General features: G+C 44.0%; 1 protein-coding gene across 2 annotated transcripts in view; it reads left to right on the forward strand.

The window, feature by feature from the left end:
* LOC146855829 (uncharacterized) overlaps positions 1 to 17,760 on the forward strand; it is a 209,013-nt gene extending 191,253 nt beyond the window's left edge. For both annotated transcript variants that reach the window (XM_085650667.1, XM_085650666.1), the window contains one exon: positions 15,602 to 17,760. In XM_085650667.1, the coding sequence (XP_085506793.1) occupies positions 15,602 to 17,074 (1,473 nt within the window). In that variant the 3' untranslated portion in view covers positions 17,075 to 17,760. The remainder of the gene's footprint in view (positions 1 to 15,601) is intronic.
* Positions 17,761 to 20,370: the final 2,610 nt, after the last annotated feature.

Raw genomic sequence — 20,370 nt, forward strand, 5'->3', positions numbered from 1 at the left:
AATACTTTTTCCATGGCAAAGTGTAATAACTGCAAAACATAACGACATGCAGCAACAACTGCCCTGAGGAACGATCACACCCGTAGGGGCCTAAACGGCCACCTGCCACTCACCCAGGAGCAGCTCGTGTAGGTAGGAGTGGTGGGGCGGGGTGGGGGGGGAGAGTTGACAGGCAACGACAAGGGAAAAGAAAAAGAAAACCACTTACTTTGTGCCCGCCATCGTTGATGCGGCGAGCGCAAGGTAAGTGGTTTTCTTTTTTTAAATGTTATTTTCCCTCATTGTCATCTGTTGACTCCCCCGCCCATGCCTCTCACCTGCACCGGCCGCTCCTGCACCCATTCTTTAGGAAAACTAAGCAGTGGGAGAAACACATTCATCCTAAACCTAGATAAAAAATGTCAGTGATAAATGTTGTTCACCCATGTTAGGTGAAGCTCCTGAGAGCTAACTGTCTGGATCAGGCAATACGCCTGAACCAACGGTTTTCGAGACTCTATATCCTCACAGTTAGTCGATAGCTGCATTTGAAAACTTTGCTTAGCTCACTGGTAGTCGTTTTTAGTGATCTCTTCTGGGTGCATAAAAGGGTTGGGACGACCCAAAGCTAAGAATGCAGACTTTATATAGTTCAACAATGGGATAGCCTTATGGTTGCCTATCTCATCAAAATGTTGCATGTATCCATTTTTTTCAAGGCATATACTGATGTGAAGGTTCCCCCCAAAATAATTGAGCATAATAATTCATATTTTTATTTTGATCAGACTATCCATAATAAGAATATTGTCAGACAACAAATAAAAATATCAGTCCATTGGGTGTAGATTTACTGTTATTGACTCCAGAGGGGGAATATTTTTGTAAAAAATATTTGGGCCACAATATGACGATATTTAGGCCATGATATTCTGACACCATACAAAATAGGTATATCCTTGTACTGAGTTGTGCCCTGCAGTTTTTCTCCATTGTGCAGGCACACTTAAAGCAGCCTATCGCCAATGCCGGCACCCTTGCACCGCGTACAAGGATATCTCCATTGCGGGAAGGATTGTTTTTTTGTACAGGAAGGTATACCCTCCTGCACAAAAACAATCCTCAGAAGCAAATTCCTCTTTCTTCAGCACACATGAAAATTGGAAATAACGTGGAGAAATGAATATATTTCTCATCGTTACGCCAGCCTCTGCTAGACTCACCATTTTGGTGCAAACCCAGGTTTACTGCCTTTAGTAAATCAAGTTTTGCATCAGAATACATTGGTGTATGCATGGGAACACCTATGCTCCACCCATGTAACGCCTAATAGACACAGTGCAACACAACTCCGCTAATGGCGCTGCGTTGCTTTATTTTTCTTTTTGTTTACAAAGCCACGCAAGGTTACCCACATCGGCCCTTGCATGGGTTTGTATATTTGGGCTTGCATTTTGCGGAATGGCTGTGCCAAAAAAGTGGTGCAACTACAAAATAAAAGTAGTAAATCCGTACCAAAGTTGTTTGCTGGTGATGAATTATCTCAACACTGTCACAATTTCACTTAAAAAAATTAATAATTCAAAAGTGACATTACTGAAAATAAAAATTGCTTTCTTCAAGTTGTTTTTTGAAAAGGCTATAAAAGTGAAAATAAAAGAGTGACAATAAAAAAGGATTGCTTTGCAGCTAGGAACACACTGCCCGGAAGTGGACCCACGAAGGAAAGAAATGGAAAGGAAAAAAGGTGGCACCAGGGATATCACCCATAATGAAAAGCAAAAAAAATAATTAAAAAAACAACCAGTATAACAAGAAAAAGAAGCACATTAAACTATTAAAGTAAACACAGATACATCAGAAAATAGTGATAGGAAAAAGAAATGAAAAAAGGACAATACAAAAAAGAGACAGAAGATACAGGGAATATCAAAAATAACATTGGGAAAGCAAACATATTCAAAGTGAGGGGAAAAAGAATTAATAACTGAGAAGTAACACCATTTTAAACAAAAGAAGCAATGGCAGAGCGACTTGATCTTACGTAAATGAGCTACCATACGCAAATAAACTCATGCTCAGATGCACACTGGCATATGTTCTGCGTCTCAGTTGAACTTGACCCCTTCTGTGCCGCACTTGTCTGTGCACTGTTTCTAATTCCCCAAGCAATGAGGCAGTATGGCAACAGTATTGAAAATTCAGGGAATTAAAGAACAGCAGTACCGTAAGCTTGACAGTGCATAAATTGCCTGTGTGCATCTGTGTCTATCTTTGGCACAGAAAGAGACATAATAAACTGGTCAATGCACATTTTGCATGCCTGTATTTGCATCCATTAGCACATTAATGTCAGACTTTGGCGGTGTTTGTTGTCTATGTGTGTGAGACCTGCCTCATGCGATCCAAAATTGTTACTGTCACATCCTTTGCTAAAGAGCCCAGTGGTCCAAGCCTCTTCTTTAAAATTGAACCCAGAAGCCTTTCCCTTGCATCTTTCAAACTGAGAGTTTCTGGACTCTATGAGCTGTAAAGTCTTTGCCTCTAGCAAAATTGCCCTCCTTACAGCTACCCCTACATCCTTCCTCGGTTGCAGTGTCAAAGCACTTTGGGAATTGTAGCCGAGGAAGGAACAAGCATCAATCTGGCTTATCACATGAATAACTCTTTTTAGATCTGGTCAATAATTGTTTGCATCCTTCTTAATCTGTCTGATCGCATGAAAAGCCCTTCTCAAATCTGGTCAATAATGGTTTGGATCCTTTAAAACAAATTCTGAAGTGTGATCTAGCTTTTGCAGCACTGTGGCTTGATCCATGGGCACTGTTGTCACATGTTATGCTACCAGGCTTGAATAAGTTACACAGGCTTCTTTGGAGATTTCCAAGTCACACTTATGGACAAGCCCATTGATGGCAAGCAACTATTCATCGAGAATGTCAATTCCTCCTAGAAGCACTTCAAAAACATCTGGCCTATGGCTCACTTTGTTGAGAGTGGCTTCCCCAGCACAGCCGTCCAACCAACAGTACAGGAAATGTTGAGGCTACTCCAGAAGACAACAGTCCCAGCAGTGACAACCTTCACGACCTAGACCTATCCAGATGCCCAAACAGTTGTACTTCTCCTTTCGGATGAGGGGTGAATCTAAGGGACGGCATCACCAACAAATGCACCAGATCCAGTAATCACCATTCTCTACCTCAAAACTTTAACTTCCCCTCTCTACCATCAATGCCCAGTGGGGTTTCCCATTTTTCCACCAATTAGGAAATAATCAGCGTGGATCACTGAGTCATTCAGCTCTATGGAGCATGCCTCCCTTTAGGAGTCAGAGGCTGGTGCCTTTCTGAACAAAGGGGCCAAAGAAGTGGTGCCTCTGAAAGAAAAGGGCAGCACATTCTATTCCCTATGCTTCTTGGTCCCCAACAAGGGGACCTGCTATTGATCTTTGACCTCCACGTCATGAATCTGTTTATTCAGAGGGACTAGTTCAAGATGCTATCTCTGAGCCCAGTGCAGCTGGCCCTCAATGCGGGGTATTGGCTGGAAAATCCTGGACCTCCAGAACACCAATTTCCATGCAGCAAACATTCCAAAACATCACCTGAAGATCTAATTGGGGTATTAGCACTGTCAGTTCAAAGTCCTGCTGTTTGGACTGACAACTGCACCACATGCTTTCACATACAAAATGGCACCCACAGCGCAGCCACTGATGCACTGCCTGATGGTCTAGATGTGCAGATCTGTGCACAAACTTACCCCCTTTTATTTCCTTGTAGCCTAAGCCCTCCGTTAATTACTTTTGCCAGTATTTTTTTCCTTTGACCTGTTCTTGTGTCCGACTTTCACCTGACCTTGAGTGAGGAAAAGGAAGTCTAGGACTGCTCTCATCTGAGGCTCCTCCTCTCTAGCCTCCATGCACCTACAATATGGTGCCCACAGTGCAGACATGCAATGGATGCATGCAGGTCTGTGCCTGCCTGTGACACACACGCATCTCGCACCAGACCCCTGCTTTCACACTTCTTACTCATATCGGCGCATTACCTATTACACAGCTTTTTGCAACCTTCTGAGCGCGACTCTCCCTGCCAGCAATACACAGGATTCCCATCCCTCATTTCTTCTTATTACACTTAGATCCCCTGCCCAAACACAATCTTGAATTATGGGATTTCATTTATAATCACCAACCTGATGCCATATAATTTACCTTAAACATGGCTCTCAGAAGCATCTGGCTATGATATTTTCGGAGACATCCCAGGGGGATACTCTGACTCGCTGTGACAGCACATCTAAACTTTGTGAAGATATAGCCATTGTTCATTGATCTCACAACTCCTGCCACACTACAGATTGCCCCTCACTGGCTGCCTTTGAAAATCTTCTCTTCTGTTTACAAATCTCCCAAACTTTATCTGTGTCAGGACTTCTTCTCTGTTGTCCCCCAGAACCTAGGATTAATTTTTGCTCTTTGCTAGCTGGCACCATAATGCTACATCTTCTTAACTATGCCAATCTTACTATTATTCTTGGCAATTTAAGTTACCACCTTGATGACTCATCCTGAAATTATTCCACCAGTCTCTTGGATATGCTCTCCTTGCTCCCTGCGACCCTCTCCGATGCGCATGGGACTCTTAGCACAAGGTCATCTACATGCGGTCCATCCATAAACAGATGAAGTGCCTCTGTAAAAAGGCACATGGCAATCTAGAAGCCAGCCAGGGGGGCATGAAACAGTGCTATGACCAGAACACCACTCTGTTCGAGTTTCAGCCTGGCCAGAAGGTGTTGGTTATGGCCCCTAAGTTGTGCCTCTCAGTTCCTGAACCCTTGGTGTGGCTCATAGGTGCTTGAAATTAGGCGTTTGTTCTATTAAAGACCGCAAACAGGCCTGTCGCACCGAAACTTTTAAAATTAGCGCAAGCTGCTGCCAGCCTTTCTCTTCGCACACCAAACATCAATCTCCCACGGAGACCGCCACTGCAAAGCACCAGCCCGCCTGTCCACGATGCTCTCCGTACCACACCAACCACAGCCCACAATACTCTCCTTGCTCCCTGCGACCCTCGCCAACGCAAATGGGACTCTTAGCACAGAACTTGAGAAGGTAAAACTTCAGCTGGACTAATCTGGGACTGTATCCGACCTGTGCTACATCATGGTCGGTCTGAACTTTTGACTTGACTAGGTCCAAATCGACCAGATAGCCGCAGTTGACGCTTTGTCTGAAAGTTCAACAATCTCATTCTACTGATTGAATTCTGGTCATTTTGGTTTTGTTTTATTTATTTATTTAAGCTCTATTTTTATGACTTGGTGTGGGATCTTTTTAGGTGGTGTTTTCACTGTTTTACCATTCGAAGTGGTGCACAAATACTTTACACATTGCCTCTAAGTTAAGCCTGACTGCTCTGTACTAAGCTATGAGAGGGTTGAGCACAGGTTAATTTGGGGTTGCTTGTGCCTTATCCTCACTAGGATTGTGGTTGCTACTTGACCAGGGCTCACGCCCCAGTCAACCAGTAACCCAATTTCTCACAAGGAGATTGAACAGTGCAGCTGGCTGTTCTTTTCTTTGCCATGTGAAGCTGTAGACATCATCTTTGCTGCCAGGAAACTAGCCATGAAATCTATATTTGGAAGTCATTGGAACATGTTTGTTCAGTGGTGGGGATAGGAAGGTCTGAACACATTTGAGTCACTCCATTCTAAGCAGTGCCTGGGAGTGGCTACTTTAAAAGGATATTTGGCTACCCTGCCCTAGCCAACGTCATGCGTTTCCCTGACCAGTCTTCTCTGTTTAAGTCACCATTAGTGGTGTATTTTATAAAAGGTTTACTGTATTTGTTTCATCTCACTCAGTTTCTTGCTCCTTAGTGGAATTTGAATCTTGTTTTGACTCCTCTCATGGCATTTCCATTCGATCTTAAGCACAGATGTCTGGTCCAACTTCTCACTCTAAAGACTGTATTCTTGTTGTCAGTGACTTCAGCTTATGAAGTCAGAGAACTTCAGGCCCTCTCAGTTTCGATTATCTTTCATGGTATTATATCTGGATAAGTTTGTTTTTCGCACTGGCCTATCTTTTCTTTCAGAAGTGGTATCTGTTTTCACATGGGTCAGTCTGGTAGTCTTACACCTTTCTTCCTTCCTCATCCAAGCAAGGAGGAGAAGCAGTGGCGTTTACTGGACCCAAGGCATGCAGTACCCTACTACATCAATATCACTGGATAGGACAGTGGATGATTAGCACTTTGTCAGGTTTGCTGAGCCTTGGAGGGCAAAGCAGGGACCAAGCTCATCATTTTGTATTGAATTATACTCTGTATTAGGATCTGCTATGCGTTGGCTAACAAAGATCCTCCAGGTGGCATTCAAACTCACTCCATTAGGGCCAATGCTTCTGTGGCTCTCACCAAAATGATCACTGTAGTTGACATCTGCTGGTCAGCCATATGGTTGTTCCAGTACACTTTTGCAAAACATTACTGCCTCACAGCCCAAGGGCGCAGTCACCAGTACTTTGACAAGACTGTATTGCATGACTTATATTTTTGATCGGCACCAGTCAATTCGAATCCTGGGCGATATTGAATTGGGACTCGGTCAGAAGATAAGGAATCTGAGCGAAGAGGAATCCATAAAAATGAAAAGATGCTCACCTTAGTACCTTTGGTAACAACACTTCTGGTAGAAACATTCTTTTTCCATGGATTTCTCACTACTCTTTCTTGTGTTAGTGCTGTGATTAATAAGATCCCAAGGTAATCAAACATATGAAGTGTTGTATTTTTCGCTGTCATTTGCTTTTTTGGTTCTGCTCTGTGCTCCTCAATGGAGTGTGAAAACAGTTACCAAGAACTGATGCCAGTGCACCTGTTAGCACCTTATATGCTCCAATGCTATGGAAACAAAGGCAAACCAGTAACCCACAGGGAACTGAGTTTGAATAAAAAGAAGAAATATAGTTCTGTATATGGTGTGAGAAAGCTTTATTTGATCTCCAGGATCTTAAAAGCAACACACAATACATAACAAAGCAACAATAAATAGTTATACTTAAAATTATACATGACTACATGGTTAAAACTTTATATAAAATTCAAATTCCTAGTCATGTTAACCACAATTGTCTGAGGGCAGAGAGTAATCAACCTAAATGAACAATCCTTGTACAAATACTCTTAATCAGTACCAGGTCTCTCTCTTTTATACGGGTTATCTAGACTAACAATACAAGTACAAAGTAAGAAAAAAACAAAAACTAACCTTTTAAAAGGATAACGATCACCGTGCAAGTGCAGATTGAAATAAAAAATAGTAAGACCCATGTGCAAATAAGCAGAACATGATCTCCAACCCCTAGCATGCGGTAGAAGTTTTAAAGAAGACATCCAATTCAGAGTGCTATTGTAATTAATATGGAGATCATTAAAAGCCACCACTGCTTGCCTATTGTTTGATATATAAGGTCATTACAGTAAACAAGAAACAGCAGTTGAACAATTTACGCTTCATTATTCCTATCCCAAGAAAAAAATATAACATTTATATATTAAAATATACACTTGAAGAAAAGTCCCTTCTAAAGTGAGGTAGCCATATTATGTGAATTTGAGCAAGGTTATTCTAAAGTACGTAAATGTTCAGTCCATCAAGACCAGAGGGTTAAATTATTAGGAAGTGGTAAAAAACATATAAGCAAATAAAAAATGAACATCATGTTGCCAGCGCAGGGGATTTTTTTTTGAGAACCGATTATTGTGACCACCTGTGGCAGTTACCTTATTTTCCAATGATTTTATTAATTATAATGGATTGCTTAAACTTGCGATATGCCTGATGGATAAAGATCATAAACCTAATGTTTAGGGACGTGTTCTCTGGATTCAAGGCCGCAATGATACCCTGCTTGCAGGTCCGGACCCCAAGTTTGTTCCACTCAGGCCTCAGTTTTGATCCACGCGAGTCCAACAGTGCTGGGCAGAGGCATACCACATGCACCAGAGATTCCTCTGATTGTCCACAAACACTACACACCACCTCACCTGAGGTACGCTGCCAGGTAGGAATATGTTTTTAAAAAATGCCACTCACCCAGCCTAAGCGCCAAAAATCTCTGTTTTATATGTATAGAATACGTGCAAGCAAGGTGAGGCAGAGGCGAGCCAACTGATAAGATTTAATTACTGCGTGCTTTCGTTTAGCTAAAGTCTCTCTATCGGACAAACTGGAGCACACTTGAGTTCGCTTCTTGGTGCTTACTTTAAAAGCTTATTTACTTGGGTTGAGAGCCCACAGTTCACTTGCTGATAATTTTAGCAGGCATTCATTAAAAAATCGATTGTGTGACCCACACATTCTTATGATGTCTGATAGTCTGAAATATATCTGACAGCAGTTAATAATTGATCTGTGCGGGCTGTATTGCTAATTCATTCAATTTATTTGCTTCCTTTTAGAAATGGTATTTCAGAGTTTAAATATTTGACGTTCTAAGCTGGGAGCAAGGGGTGCTGGTGACTCTTAGTCAATAATGGCAGTCATTTTTTCGGTTTCGCCTGCACAGCGCTTGCACTGTCCTTGAGAAATCTGTTGTTATTAATACAAACGTAAAAAGGGACTTACATCCCGCCTCCTCTCTTTCCTGGTTTCTCATTTGTTGCTGTGTATGCCACTTACCTTTCCTCCATTTCTATTGGCTGTGGCATATGTTCCTTCATTTACCAATGCTTGTTCCTCATCTGCTTCTCTTATCAGTTTTCCGCCACCGAAATACTGTTGACAACCACTTTGGTGGAACTATATTTTCATAAAGTTTTACCTTTTACTATTGCAGCACATTTCTATAGCAATTTATCATCCGGAGAGATTAAGTGATTCGCATAGAATAACAGGATGTTGCGCAGAGGCTTGTGGCGCCAGCGAGACTCGAACCGGGATCCTCAGGTCATGAGTCAGCAGCTCTGACCGCTGCACCACATCCTCTCCACTCCCATGCTATTTGCCAGGGAACCCTTTCCTTCTTCGGATTGATGAAAACAGCTCTTCATTACATAGGTGAAACTGAGGCATTACTAATGCTTGTTGACAAAGCAGCGTCAACACAAGTGATCATTATGGGGAATTCTTATGATTTACTGCTCTCTAACAGCCTTTGTACAGCAGTCAATAAATCATAGTCATTCATGAAAGCAGCTCCAGCACAATCCACTCTCCTCTTGGGACTGGGTTTTCTCTGTTGTATGACAGCACCATGCCTCTCATCTAATTATGAAGCAATGGTGGCAACCTTTTGAACAATCGCCCTGATAACGACTTCATCCAGCTTTAAACATTTGATGTTAAAATGTGGACAACCATAAAAAAACGGACTGATTCTTTTTATTTGGATATCTTTTTGATTTGGACGCTTCTCTAGTTTTCTGGTGCCTGGTGGAGTCTGTGCTTGAGAAGGGACTTGGTGTCCCACAACACCTTGGAGCAAGGAGAAAGGAGGAGGAGCTTGCAGGCAGCACTCCAGTGCCATACGCTGTAAAGCACCGTTTGTCTCCTGTGGGATGCACCCAGGCAAAGCCCAGGCCAAGAGCAGGCCCATCAGAGCCCGGAGAAGGCTGGGCTGGGCCACCCTTCCTTGTCTACTGAGTCTGAATCCTGGGGACCCAGGTTTGGAGATCCACAACAGAGGCGGCTTTTAGGGAATCTTACCAGTAAAGATCTTCGTGGCAGCATCTTGATCTTACAGCAGGAGCCGGTTGGAGGCTGCTCTCTTATTTCTTTGTATTGGATTTGGCCGGCCCCACCTACTTATCGTCACTGGTGCAGTCTGTTGTCTCCCCTATCTGTTCCGGCTCGAATTCCTGGTTATCGTTACGATTATCGATTTGGCTTACATTATTCTTCTTGGTAGCTGGTGTGGGATACTGTTGGACTGACATGGGAAAATGCAAGGCAGTCGGGGCAGCAGCCAGAGGGTCAGCAGTAACCACGATAGACTCTTTCCTAAAAAGAGCAGTAGAGATCCTTGATAAAGAGATAGAACTGGTGGCCTGTCATCTTTCTCACTCCCCTGTAAATCATTCTCTTCCTAGGACCTCAAGAGCTTCCTCATCTTGGTTCCCTGAGCTGGGTTTAGGATCCTTACTCTCATCTTCCACACAGGAATCTGGTGGAGGGCCTGGTTCCTTTGACACATTGGTTAACAATATCCGGGTTGAGTTACCTTGCTCTACTGTGCGGAGTAAGGGCATTACTATGTCCCCGGCTATTTATCAACCCCAGCAGGGAGCACTAGAGAGGGGGTAGGACCTGGAGTTAAAAGAAAATGTCCTTTGACCGGGGTAAGAGCTAAACATCTAAGGTCAGAAGGGACGCAGTTCAACGACCACAAGTCGCAAGCCCTGACCAAGGATGATATAGCGGCTATGATGGAAGGTTTTTTGGTCTCTCTTCTGGTGAGCATAAACCACAAATTGGACCCAATCAAGCAACGTCTAGCTACTATAGAGCTAGAACTTTTCAGGATCAATCAGCATAACCCAAATGGCGATATAGTACGTCTCAGCGGACCAGAGGGGTAATCCGACTGATCTCATACAGAAGGCTATAGGCAGCCTGACCAGGGTATAAGGGGACAGTTGCAGTCATCATCAACTTCTTCCGTGTTGAGTAGTTCAAACCAACCCTCTCAGTTCCCGGCGGATTCTGGCTCATCAGCAGCAGGGACAAAGGGGGTGAAGGGGCTTCATCTAAAAATCCTAGCTCAAGAATTTGGGTCTTCCAAACCCACACCGGGCGATACATGAAGAGGCGGGGAGTCCACCTCAGGGGCCGGGGCATCAGGTCCCTCCAGGCAGAAGTCAATTACCCTACATCTCCCATCGGAATCTACACCGTATGTAGTGGTGTTGAGGAACGTACACGTGCATCCTTTGGGTGCTTCAAAAGAGTTTTAGTGCGCAGCGTCACGTGGGTTGAGAGGTCTAAAACAATTTCGATGGAGACTGTGTTACATCAATTTTAATAGACCTCATGTGGCAGAGAGAATCCTGCTCGCGGCTAACCCAAGTAATCCTAGAGATCCCGTCTCAACCACTGTGGCCCTCCCCTTGGGGCACTTTTACAAACCCTCGAGCATTGTGACACTGCCTAGCGAGAGGAATTCGTGAAGGTTTCATGTTCATGCCCAGCCTGGTCGGCAGATGGCGACTTATGACATACCCCTTTTTAATAGTTTTGCACCATTGGAATTGTTTGCAAACACAAGGAGATGATGGATGGAGCACTGAAACTTTTCAGACACTCGCCCCCAGTCACAGATCTGGGTTGAATTTATCATCATTCTTTAGCTCACTTCGCCACCCCAGTTCAGACACAGCTATATGCAAATCAGTCTTGACCCTGTGCCCCATGGGAACAGTCCAGCCCGAACTGCCAAGCCATGTCTTCCCTGGACCAGAAACGAGCATCCTGGGACCGGTTTCGGGCTAACAGCCCTCATCAGCCAGGCTAGATTGAATCCAGTGGCAAAGTGACCAAGGGACCCAAGTCTGGGCATACCCTGCCAATTTAGGGTGAACAAAGCAAGCACAAGATGATGGACGGAGTGCTGAAACTTTTCAGACACTCACCCCCAGTCACAGATCTGGGTTGAATCCATCATCGTTCTTCAGCTCACTTCGCCACCCCAGTTCAGACACAGCTATATGCAAATCAGTCTTGACCCTGTGTCCCATGGGAAAAGTCCTGCCTGAACTGCCAAGCCATGTCTTCCCTGGACCAGAAACAAGCCTCTTGGGACTGGTTTTGGGCTAGCAGCCCTCATCATCCAGGCTGGCTTGAATCCAGTGGCAAAGTGAGCAAGGGACCCATATCTGGTCATACCCTGCCAACTTAGGGCGAACAAAACAAACACATGGAGATAATGGACAGAGCGCTGAAACTTTTCAGACACTCACCTCCAGTCACAGATCTGGGTTGAATCCATCATCGTTCTTTAGCTCACTTGGCCACCCCAGTTCAGACACAGCTATATGCAAATCAGTCTTGACCCTATGCCCGATGGGAACAGTCTAGCCCGAACTGCCAAGCCATGTCTTCCCTGGCCCGGAAACAAGCAGCCTGGGACCAGTTTCAGGCTAGCAGCCCTCATCAGCCAGGCTAGCTTGAATCCAGTGGCAAAGTGAGCAAGGGACCCCCGTCTGGGCATACCCTGCCAACTTAGGGCAAACAAAGCAAACACAAGGAGATGATGGACGGAGCGCTGAAACCTTTCAGACACTCACCCCCAGTCACAGATCTGGGTTGAATCCATCATCGTTCTTTAGCTCACTTCGCCATCCCAGTTAAGACACAGCTATATGCAAATCAGTGTTGACCCTGTGCCCCATGGGAACAGTCCAGCCCGAACTGCCAAGCCATGTCTTCCCTGGACCGGAAACAAGCATCCTGGGACCGGTTTTGGGCAAACAGCCCTCATCGGCCAGGCTAGCTTGAATCCAGTGGCAAAGTGAGCAAGGGGCCCATGTCTGCACATACCCTGCCAACTTAGGGCGAACAAAGCAAACTCAAGGAGATGATGGACAGAGCACTGAAACTTTTCAGACACTCAGCCCCAGTCACAGATCTGGGTTGAATCCATCATCGTTCTTTAGCTCACTTGGCCATCCCAGTTCAGACACAGCTATATGCAAATCAGTCTTGACCCTGTGCCCCATGGGAACAGTACAGCCCGAACTGCCAAGCCATGTCTTCCCGGACCAGAAACAAGCATCCTGGGACCAGTTTCGAGCTCACAGCCCTCATCAGCCAGGCTAGCTTGAATCCAGTGGCAAAGTGAGCAAGGGACCCCCGTCTGGGCATACCCTGCCAGCTTAAGGCAAACAAAGCAAACACAAGATGATGGACGGAGCGCTGAAACTTTTGAGACACTCACCCCCAGTCACAGATCTGGGTTGAATCCATCATCGTTCTTTAGCTCACTTCGCCACCGCAGTTCAGACACAGCTATATGCAAATCGGTCTTGAGCCTGTGCCCCATGGGAACAGTCCAGCCCGAACTGCCAAGCCATGTCTTCACTGGACCGAAAACAAGTATCCTGGGACTGGTTTCGGGCTAGCAGCCCTGATCAGCCAGGCTAGCTTGAATCCAGTGGAAAAGTGAGCAAGGGACCCACGTCTGGGCATACCCTGCCAACTTAGGGTGAACAAAGCAAACACAAGGAGATGATGGATGGAGCGCTGAAACCTTTCAGACACTCACCCCCAGTCACAGATCTGGGTTGAATCCATCATTGTTCTTTAGCTCACTTCGCCATCCCATTTCAGACACAGCTATATGCAAATCAGTCTTGACCCTGTGCCCCATGGGAACAGTCCAGCCCGAACTGCCAAGCCATGTCTTCCCTGGACCGGAAACAAGCATCCTGGGACCGGTTTCCCACCACCCTGCCTACTACACCTTCAGCAAAAGTGTGGGAAACCTTTATGAACACAAAACACATTTAGGAGAAAAATCACTTTTAGGTGCAAAATAGTACTTGACATAAAGTAAGCACCAAAGACAGTTCACATTCTGAAGCGAAATATACCTTTAGGGCCTGATTTAGAGTTTGGTAAATGGGTTACTTTGTCACAAACGTACAGGATATACCATCTGCCTTATTACAAGTGTCTATCTATCTATCTATCTATCTATCTATCTATCTATCTATCTATCTATCTATCTATCTATCTATCTGTCTGTCTGTCTGTCTGTCTGTCTGTCTGTCTGTCTGTCTGTCTGTCTGTCTGTCTGTCTGTCTGTCTGTCTGACACAAAATCCCTGCAACCTGTTGCTGAAAGGAGGGACAAGAAACGTAGAGAGGTAAACAGGGGCGACTGCTAAGTAACAGTGAGAGTCCAGGAATAGCCATTACGAAAAGCCTAAGTAAAACTATGGGTATATGGGTCTTTTTGGACAATTGCATGGGCAAAGTGAGCCCAGGCCCAGGGCCCCAGCCTTTCAGGGGGCCCCCTGATAGAGCCAGCTCTGGTTTGATAATAATCTTGCCCTGATGACCTTGAATAATTCTTAAAAGATTGTTTTGAATACTGTTTCCTTTATTTTATTTTTGATGTGCGCAATGTGTGAGAGTCTATTATTGACATTTTGCAGAGAAATGTTGTGTTCATGTTTCATGCAACATCCATAAAAAAGTTTCTTTAAGATAAAAAAGGACCTCACATATAAGAAATGGCAGGCTGTCACAGGGATTATTTGCAGTAATATAAGTGAGCTGCTGCTGTTACAATATTAAAAACACACCTCACTATCCCTGAATATTAGACGTTTGCACATTTAGGAATTTGGACCATGAAACAGCTGAAATTGGAACATAAATTCATTGCTGTTCCGAGCAGAGGCCTTCAAAATATGTTTGGGCCAGGGCCCCCAAAATCCTTAAAATGTCCCTGACAATGTGGGCAATCAGCCAAGACGTACGGTGATGGAAAGCTCCTGAAACTAAAACAAATGAATTACAGAGCTCAAACTTAAAAGGCATTCAATGTAACATAGATCTGGGGACTAGCATTTTTGTAAAACCATTTTGAGGAATTTCTAACGAACTATGCAACGAATTTTTACGTTCTGGAAACGCTAAAGGAAACAATAATATCATTTAAAATATGAATGTAGTCAAACAGAAACTATCACGTTGCAATTTAGACTAAAACGTGCATGAATCTAAAACGAAACAATTTGAACAATGTAGCTCGGCATTAGTTCTATGCTTCGATGTGCTTCTTAATACAGAGAGGCTGAATAGGGTTTGCTATATATTTTTATGAAGGGCCGTTATAAGGGAATTAGAACGAGCGTTGTGTATAAAATTGTCTTTCCAGATTGATAGACTCTCATCGAACAGCAGCAGTGCACTGTGGGCAGCCAGTCTTAGCTGACTACCCGGCTTGTAGGGAGGAAGTGAACCGTAGAGATGGGGGGGGAGGGGAGAGAGAGAGAGAGAGAGATAAAGGCGGGGGACAGGTAGGCGCTTCAGTAGAGTTAATGAAGGTTTTGTCAGGGAGTTACACATTATTTACAGCTTGGGGGATACTTGGACAGGCTAGTGGGAATGTATGAAAGCAGGCTGGAGGAGGCCTTGTTACCCCGGGGGCCGTGAGACCTATGGGGAAAGAGGTCTCAGGGCTCCTAGAGGACTTTTCTCTTGCCATCACCTGCCCATGTGTGGCCCAGACTGGGGTTCAAGGCCTCCTCCTAAGTTGTGAGTCTGCTGTTCCGGTGAGGCCTCTGAACTTCTTCCTGACTGATCCCGCTTAGTAACTTTTCATATCCGGGATGTATTGGCCTCATGACGATTTGTAAGAATGTCTGGGAGGACGTTAGTAATATATGAAGTGTTAATACTGCTCGGCTGTCTGTCATGTGCCAGGTGTCCAGTTGCATCTCTGCTAGTGGCCCAAACCCAAGCCTACCAGACTTTGTAAGTCACCTTCTTGTCGGTAAATCTCACTCTTTACAAAGATGCTTTTGTACTCTGGAGTTGAGCCTTCTGCCTTGTCTAGCACATGGAAATGATGTTGCTAAATGTCTTCTTGTGCTTTGCAGGGCGACGGCGGAGGCCCACTCATGTGCCTAGATCCGGAATCTCGCATCTTTTTTGTGATTGGAGTCACCAGCTGGGGAAAAGGTTGCACTAAGCCATGGAAACCAGGAGTCTACAGCTCTACCCAGTTCTTTAAAGACTGGATTGTAAATATTATCTCGAAGGAAGACAGCACACCACCCTCCACCACAGAACCCCCCATTACAGATGTGCATGCAGACAGCTTGTCTCCAGCTAAGCACCTTCCACCAGAAGACCCAAGGCCGTATCCTATCAAGACCACGCAAAAGGGCATTCTGCTAGACCCTGGCCTTACCAGACAGACAGTCCCGTTAGTAGGCACTACCGCCTCCCAAATCCTTGAAATACCCCTAACACCCGCCCACACGAACCCCAAGTCCGTCCCTATTTATTCTTTGCACCCTTCTAATTCCTCACTAGAGAGCACGGCTGCCCCAGATATCCTGCCCGGGAACGAGAGCAAATATGATTTCCTGATGCCTGCTACAGACAACGCAACTCACCAGCCTATTAACCAGAGCCTTCTAAAAACTTTGCATCCTGCAACTACTGAAACCAATGGCATACCTTATTATTCCCTGGAATCCACCCAAAAGCCCAAGTCGACAACCAAAACGCCTCCTACTTCCTCTACTACGGAAGACTCGCATAAGAATTCCCCCCCAGTACAGGAGGAATTCTCCTCCACATACTATGCTATTGTGGAAGTTACTAAAACAAACCTGCCTTCCCAGGCAATGCAGCTTATTATTCTTGCTAATAATCCACCCACGACCACAATTTCTACCGATGAGGATGTTACACTGATCACTTCTCCTAAGCAAACCGCTGTTACAGGCTTCAGTTTAATACAGTTGTTAAAACTCACCAAGCCTACCAAGTCCATTAATCTGGGGTTCACAGTGAACTATCCACCAGTACAAACTAATCACATACCCTCTGTGTTACTGCAGCTATTCAAAACAACAAAACCTACCAGGATAACACAGAATAACTTTCCCTTTCAGCCTCCCTCTCCTGCTAGACAAAATGAACCAATCCAAATCTCTCCAGCCCTAAAGCTGAACTACATCATCAGTGTACCATCTCGCTCACAGAAGCCCAATGGAGTTGGACCTATCCTATTCATGAGTGAGCAGACCATGCGGCCCCCTCTTCTGCTACAAAACCAGGACAGCATCTATCCACCAGTGCTGTCCTTTGCAGCAATATCACTTACCAGATCTCCTCAAACAGCACAGCAGGGCTTTCTCAATGAGCCCACAAATTCACCAAAGATGGGGTTTGTCTTTAGGCCATACCAACCTTTGCAACACAGTCCAGTGGGTCTCAATCTACTGCCACCTACTATGAACATTCCTTCTCCGAGTTCAATGTTGTTTGACCAACAGGTTATTTTCCCTCCGACCAGCCCTGACTTCATACCGGCCAAGCGTGTAGGGTTATCTTTTTAATGTCTATACCTCCTCATATGATGAATCCAGAGCCGCCTGCGTCCACCCTAAATCCTCAATCTCAAAACTTTGCAAAGATGACAGGCTACCCTTGGGATGTCTCAGGGGTACATCTGTGCAGATCAAGTAGCTATGAGAACAATAACTACATCAGGGCTGTCCTGCAGTTTTTATACTATAGTACGAAGTCCCAGTGGGTGTAATGTGCTGATGGTGTTGGCACTGATGAAAGGATTGCTCGTCTGTATTATGCTTCTTTTTTTTACTTTTGATGATTTCATTAAAAAAACCTTTGAAATGGAAAAATAGGCTCGCCAATAAAGTGAATCAGGAAAACGTGCCCTGTCTATATATGACCCGAACCTCGATTAATTGAAAACAAATATGTTATTAGTGGTATGCAAGAGAAAGAGCTGAACCAGTTTTTAACCTGGATTTGGCAAATTGAATTCTGTTCAAGGTACCTTGGTGGGTTAAGGCACCAGCTGTAGTGGCTCAGTAAAATAGCTCAGAAGGTTGAGTGACTACTGCAGAGATGTGTCTATGACCTTTTTTCGATTCACTTTAAATGAAAAGAGAAGTTATCATTTCATCTGAAAGCACCCATCAAATGTGCTGTGTACATTTTACATAAAGCAAATTCTGTTTTCCGGAAGGTGTGCAAATATATTAATTGGAAGCCTTGAAAAAGCAACATGTGTCACGAAACAGGTGTTGACATGTAAAAGCTAATTGATTGGTTCTAGATTTGACTTTATTATAAGTTGTAATATAAGAATTGCATAATACAAATAATGTCAAACAGTTGGATGTGGATATAATCAGTATTCAATAGAGGAAGTTGGAGTCTAGAGCTGAATATTGAGCAACAATAAAAAAAATAATAAAAAAGTAGACACTGCGCATAAAGAGTCCTTTTGTTCTGGACACATATGAGTTTATCTTGAATTATAACAATTAATACATACTATCAGAGGTGCTCCTAAATTCATTACTGTAATCGACATAGAATGTTACAAGTTGCAATCCCATTAAGATTTTCAGTCTCTAACTCACCACCTGCAGGGGTCTGTGTGTAACCTGCAGGCCACAGGTTCAGATCTAGGGGCATCCTTCTTAAGTTCACAGAGTGAGTACGTTGATTTGTCGTCCAACAAAGAGTTCATCCAGTTACTTACTGATAATATACAGATTTTGCAGCAGGTTCTCATCTGACTGAGCTAACTACAGGATTCCTTTTTGCAGATTTGTGCAATTAAGCTGAAAATAAAGTTTTACACTTCTTGAATCTTACTTTTATGGAACTTATAACAGTTCCTTAACAGACCGTCATACGGCTTGTACCTTCCCGGTAAAGCTCTGCATTTGTTGGACAGCATAAATGTCAGGATTGTGCAAGACTCATTCCGTGCCCCCCTCAGGATATGTTGGTATGTTGGCCTGTAGTCCTGCTAGCTCACAATGCACCATCTGCACCCCTAAACCTAATCAGTTAGCAGATGGATTGTGCAACCTCAGAACATGATAAGCCTGATCCCCCAAGGAAATCATGGTAACAGATCTAGAACCCTTTCACATAGTCACTAATGCATAACCAAAGAAGTACACAAGAAACACTCAGCAAGGCATTTCAATATTTATAGCAACATTGTAATTCTTGTACAGAATACATGCACTACGGTAATCAATAGAAGGACATAGAATAGCGTAATTTGTTGTATGAGAACAGTGAACAGTTTCACCATTGTGCTAGAGCTGTGTATATATGCAGGCATATAAGTACGGTGCTATAGTGTGCTCCTTCCTAGCCCTGCCGACCTAGTTTTGCCTAAGGTGGGTGATCTGCCAAATCCCTGTCGGGTAATCTATCTCCCCTTTACCTGCCGGTAAGTGTCAGCATGCTGCCTGTATTTGTGTAGAGTTCAACAGCATCCCTCCCATGAGGTAACAGGAATTAGATGAGCTGGAATTCCGGCTTGGACCGACCTAGCAGTGTCAGTGGAGTGCTCCTCTAACCGAAACAAGGAAATGATACTATATAAATTGTAAACAGCACCCATGTGGCCATTTCAGAGTCCCAGATAGGCTGCAATTGTTTATCCTAGTGTGATATCATTGTCGCCTAATGGACAACAACTAACAGTAACATTTGCATAAAGGAATTTTGTCCATGTACTGAATGTTTAGGTGTCATTATAGTGTGCCTACGAAGTGGAAATGTAAGTTTCAAAGAATATTATCCTGCACAAACACACAAACAAATGTATGTCAAAAGTCCCAGTGTAAGAAAGAAGGCAATTTTAGAAACATGGACATGTAAAATGGTGGTGTTTCTTCCAAGACCTTTCCTAACCCCGTGACAAGATACCATGAAAGTAACTGTTTATTCTAAATAGCCCCAGGCAGAAACTGATGTCACATTTTAACCTATTGTTTACTGTACCTTTGAGGCTTTTAACAATAGCCACAAACCTTTCTCTAAAACCCACACAGGGTTTGTTAGGTTTGGCAACTCTGAATCACATACAACTGTGGGAGATTGTGAGACCAGAGTAGATTGGCCTTATTTTAAATTCTCTTAGTGGGCTCCCCCACCTCCTCAACTATATAAAATAACATGGGCTCATATCATTATGTCCAGACGCAGATAGGGCCCCTGCATGTTTTTTGTTCTCAAAATTGCACTGTCTACAATGCCTACATTTCCTCAGGAAAGTTAATGCATGAGCTGTAGACCGCTAACCATGGAAGCTCACAGAGGCAATGTGTTTCCGAGATGTGTTCTCTGTAGCCAATATAGAGATTTTCCTAGTTGATGGCTGGGCTGTAGGTAGCACAATTTCCGCTAAAGCAAATGCATCTTTGCTTTAGTAGCACTGACCAGCATCGTGATGTGGCACCCCATACAACCTGAAGCCAGAAACATGAAGATAACAAGGGGGCACTCTTGAGACTGAAAGGTATTTTGAACAAGCAATGGCAAGCCGATAGGTTGCACTTTTTTGCTTTGGCAGTTTTTTCCTGAAGCAAAAAATGGTTATAGTCAATGCTGAGCATTATTGGTGGTAAAAAAAAGCCAGATCACCATGATGTATAGTGTTCGCATGCATTACTAGGTATGTGCATATATGCGCCACGATGTTATGGCTGCCCCAATGTGAAGATGTGTGCATGCATGTGTGTCATTAAGAATGCACGCATACATTGTGACACGGTGGCCATTTTGTTTTTGTTTTTTTATTTGGGCCATTATGGAATGGTTACTAAAACAACAAATGAAAGATGAGCAAAGCACA

This window comes from Triturus cristatus, chromosome 4_1, assembly GCF_964204655.1.
Source record: "Triturus cristatus chromosome 4_1, aTriCri1.1, whole genome shotgun sequence".
Lineage (NCBI taxonomy): Eukaryota > Metazoa > Chordata > Amphibia > Caudata > Salamandridae > Triturus > Triturus cristatus.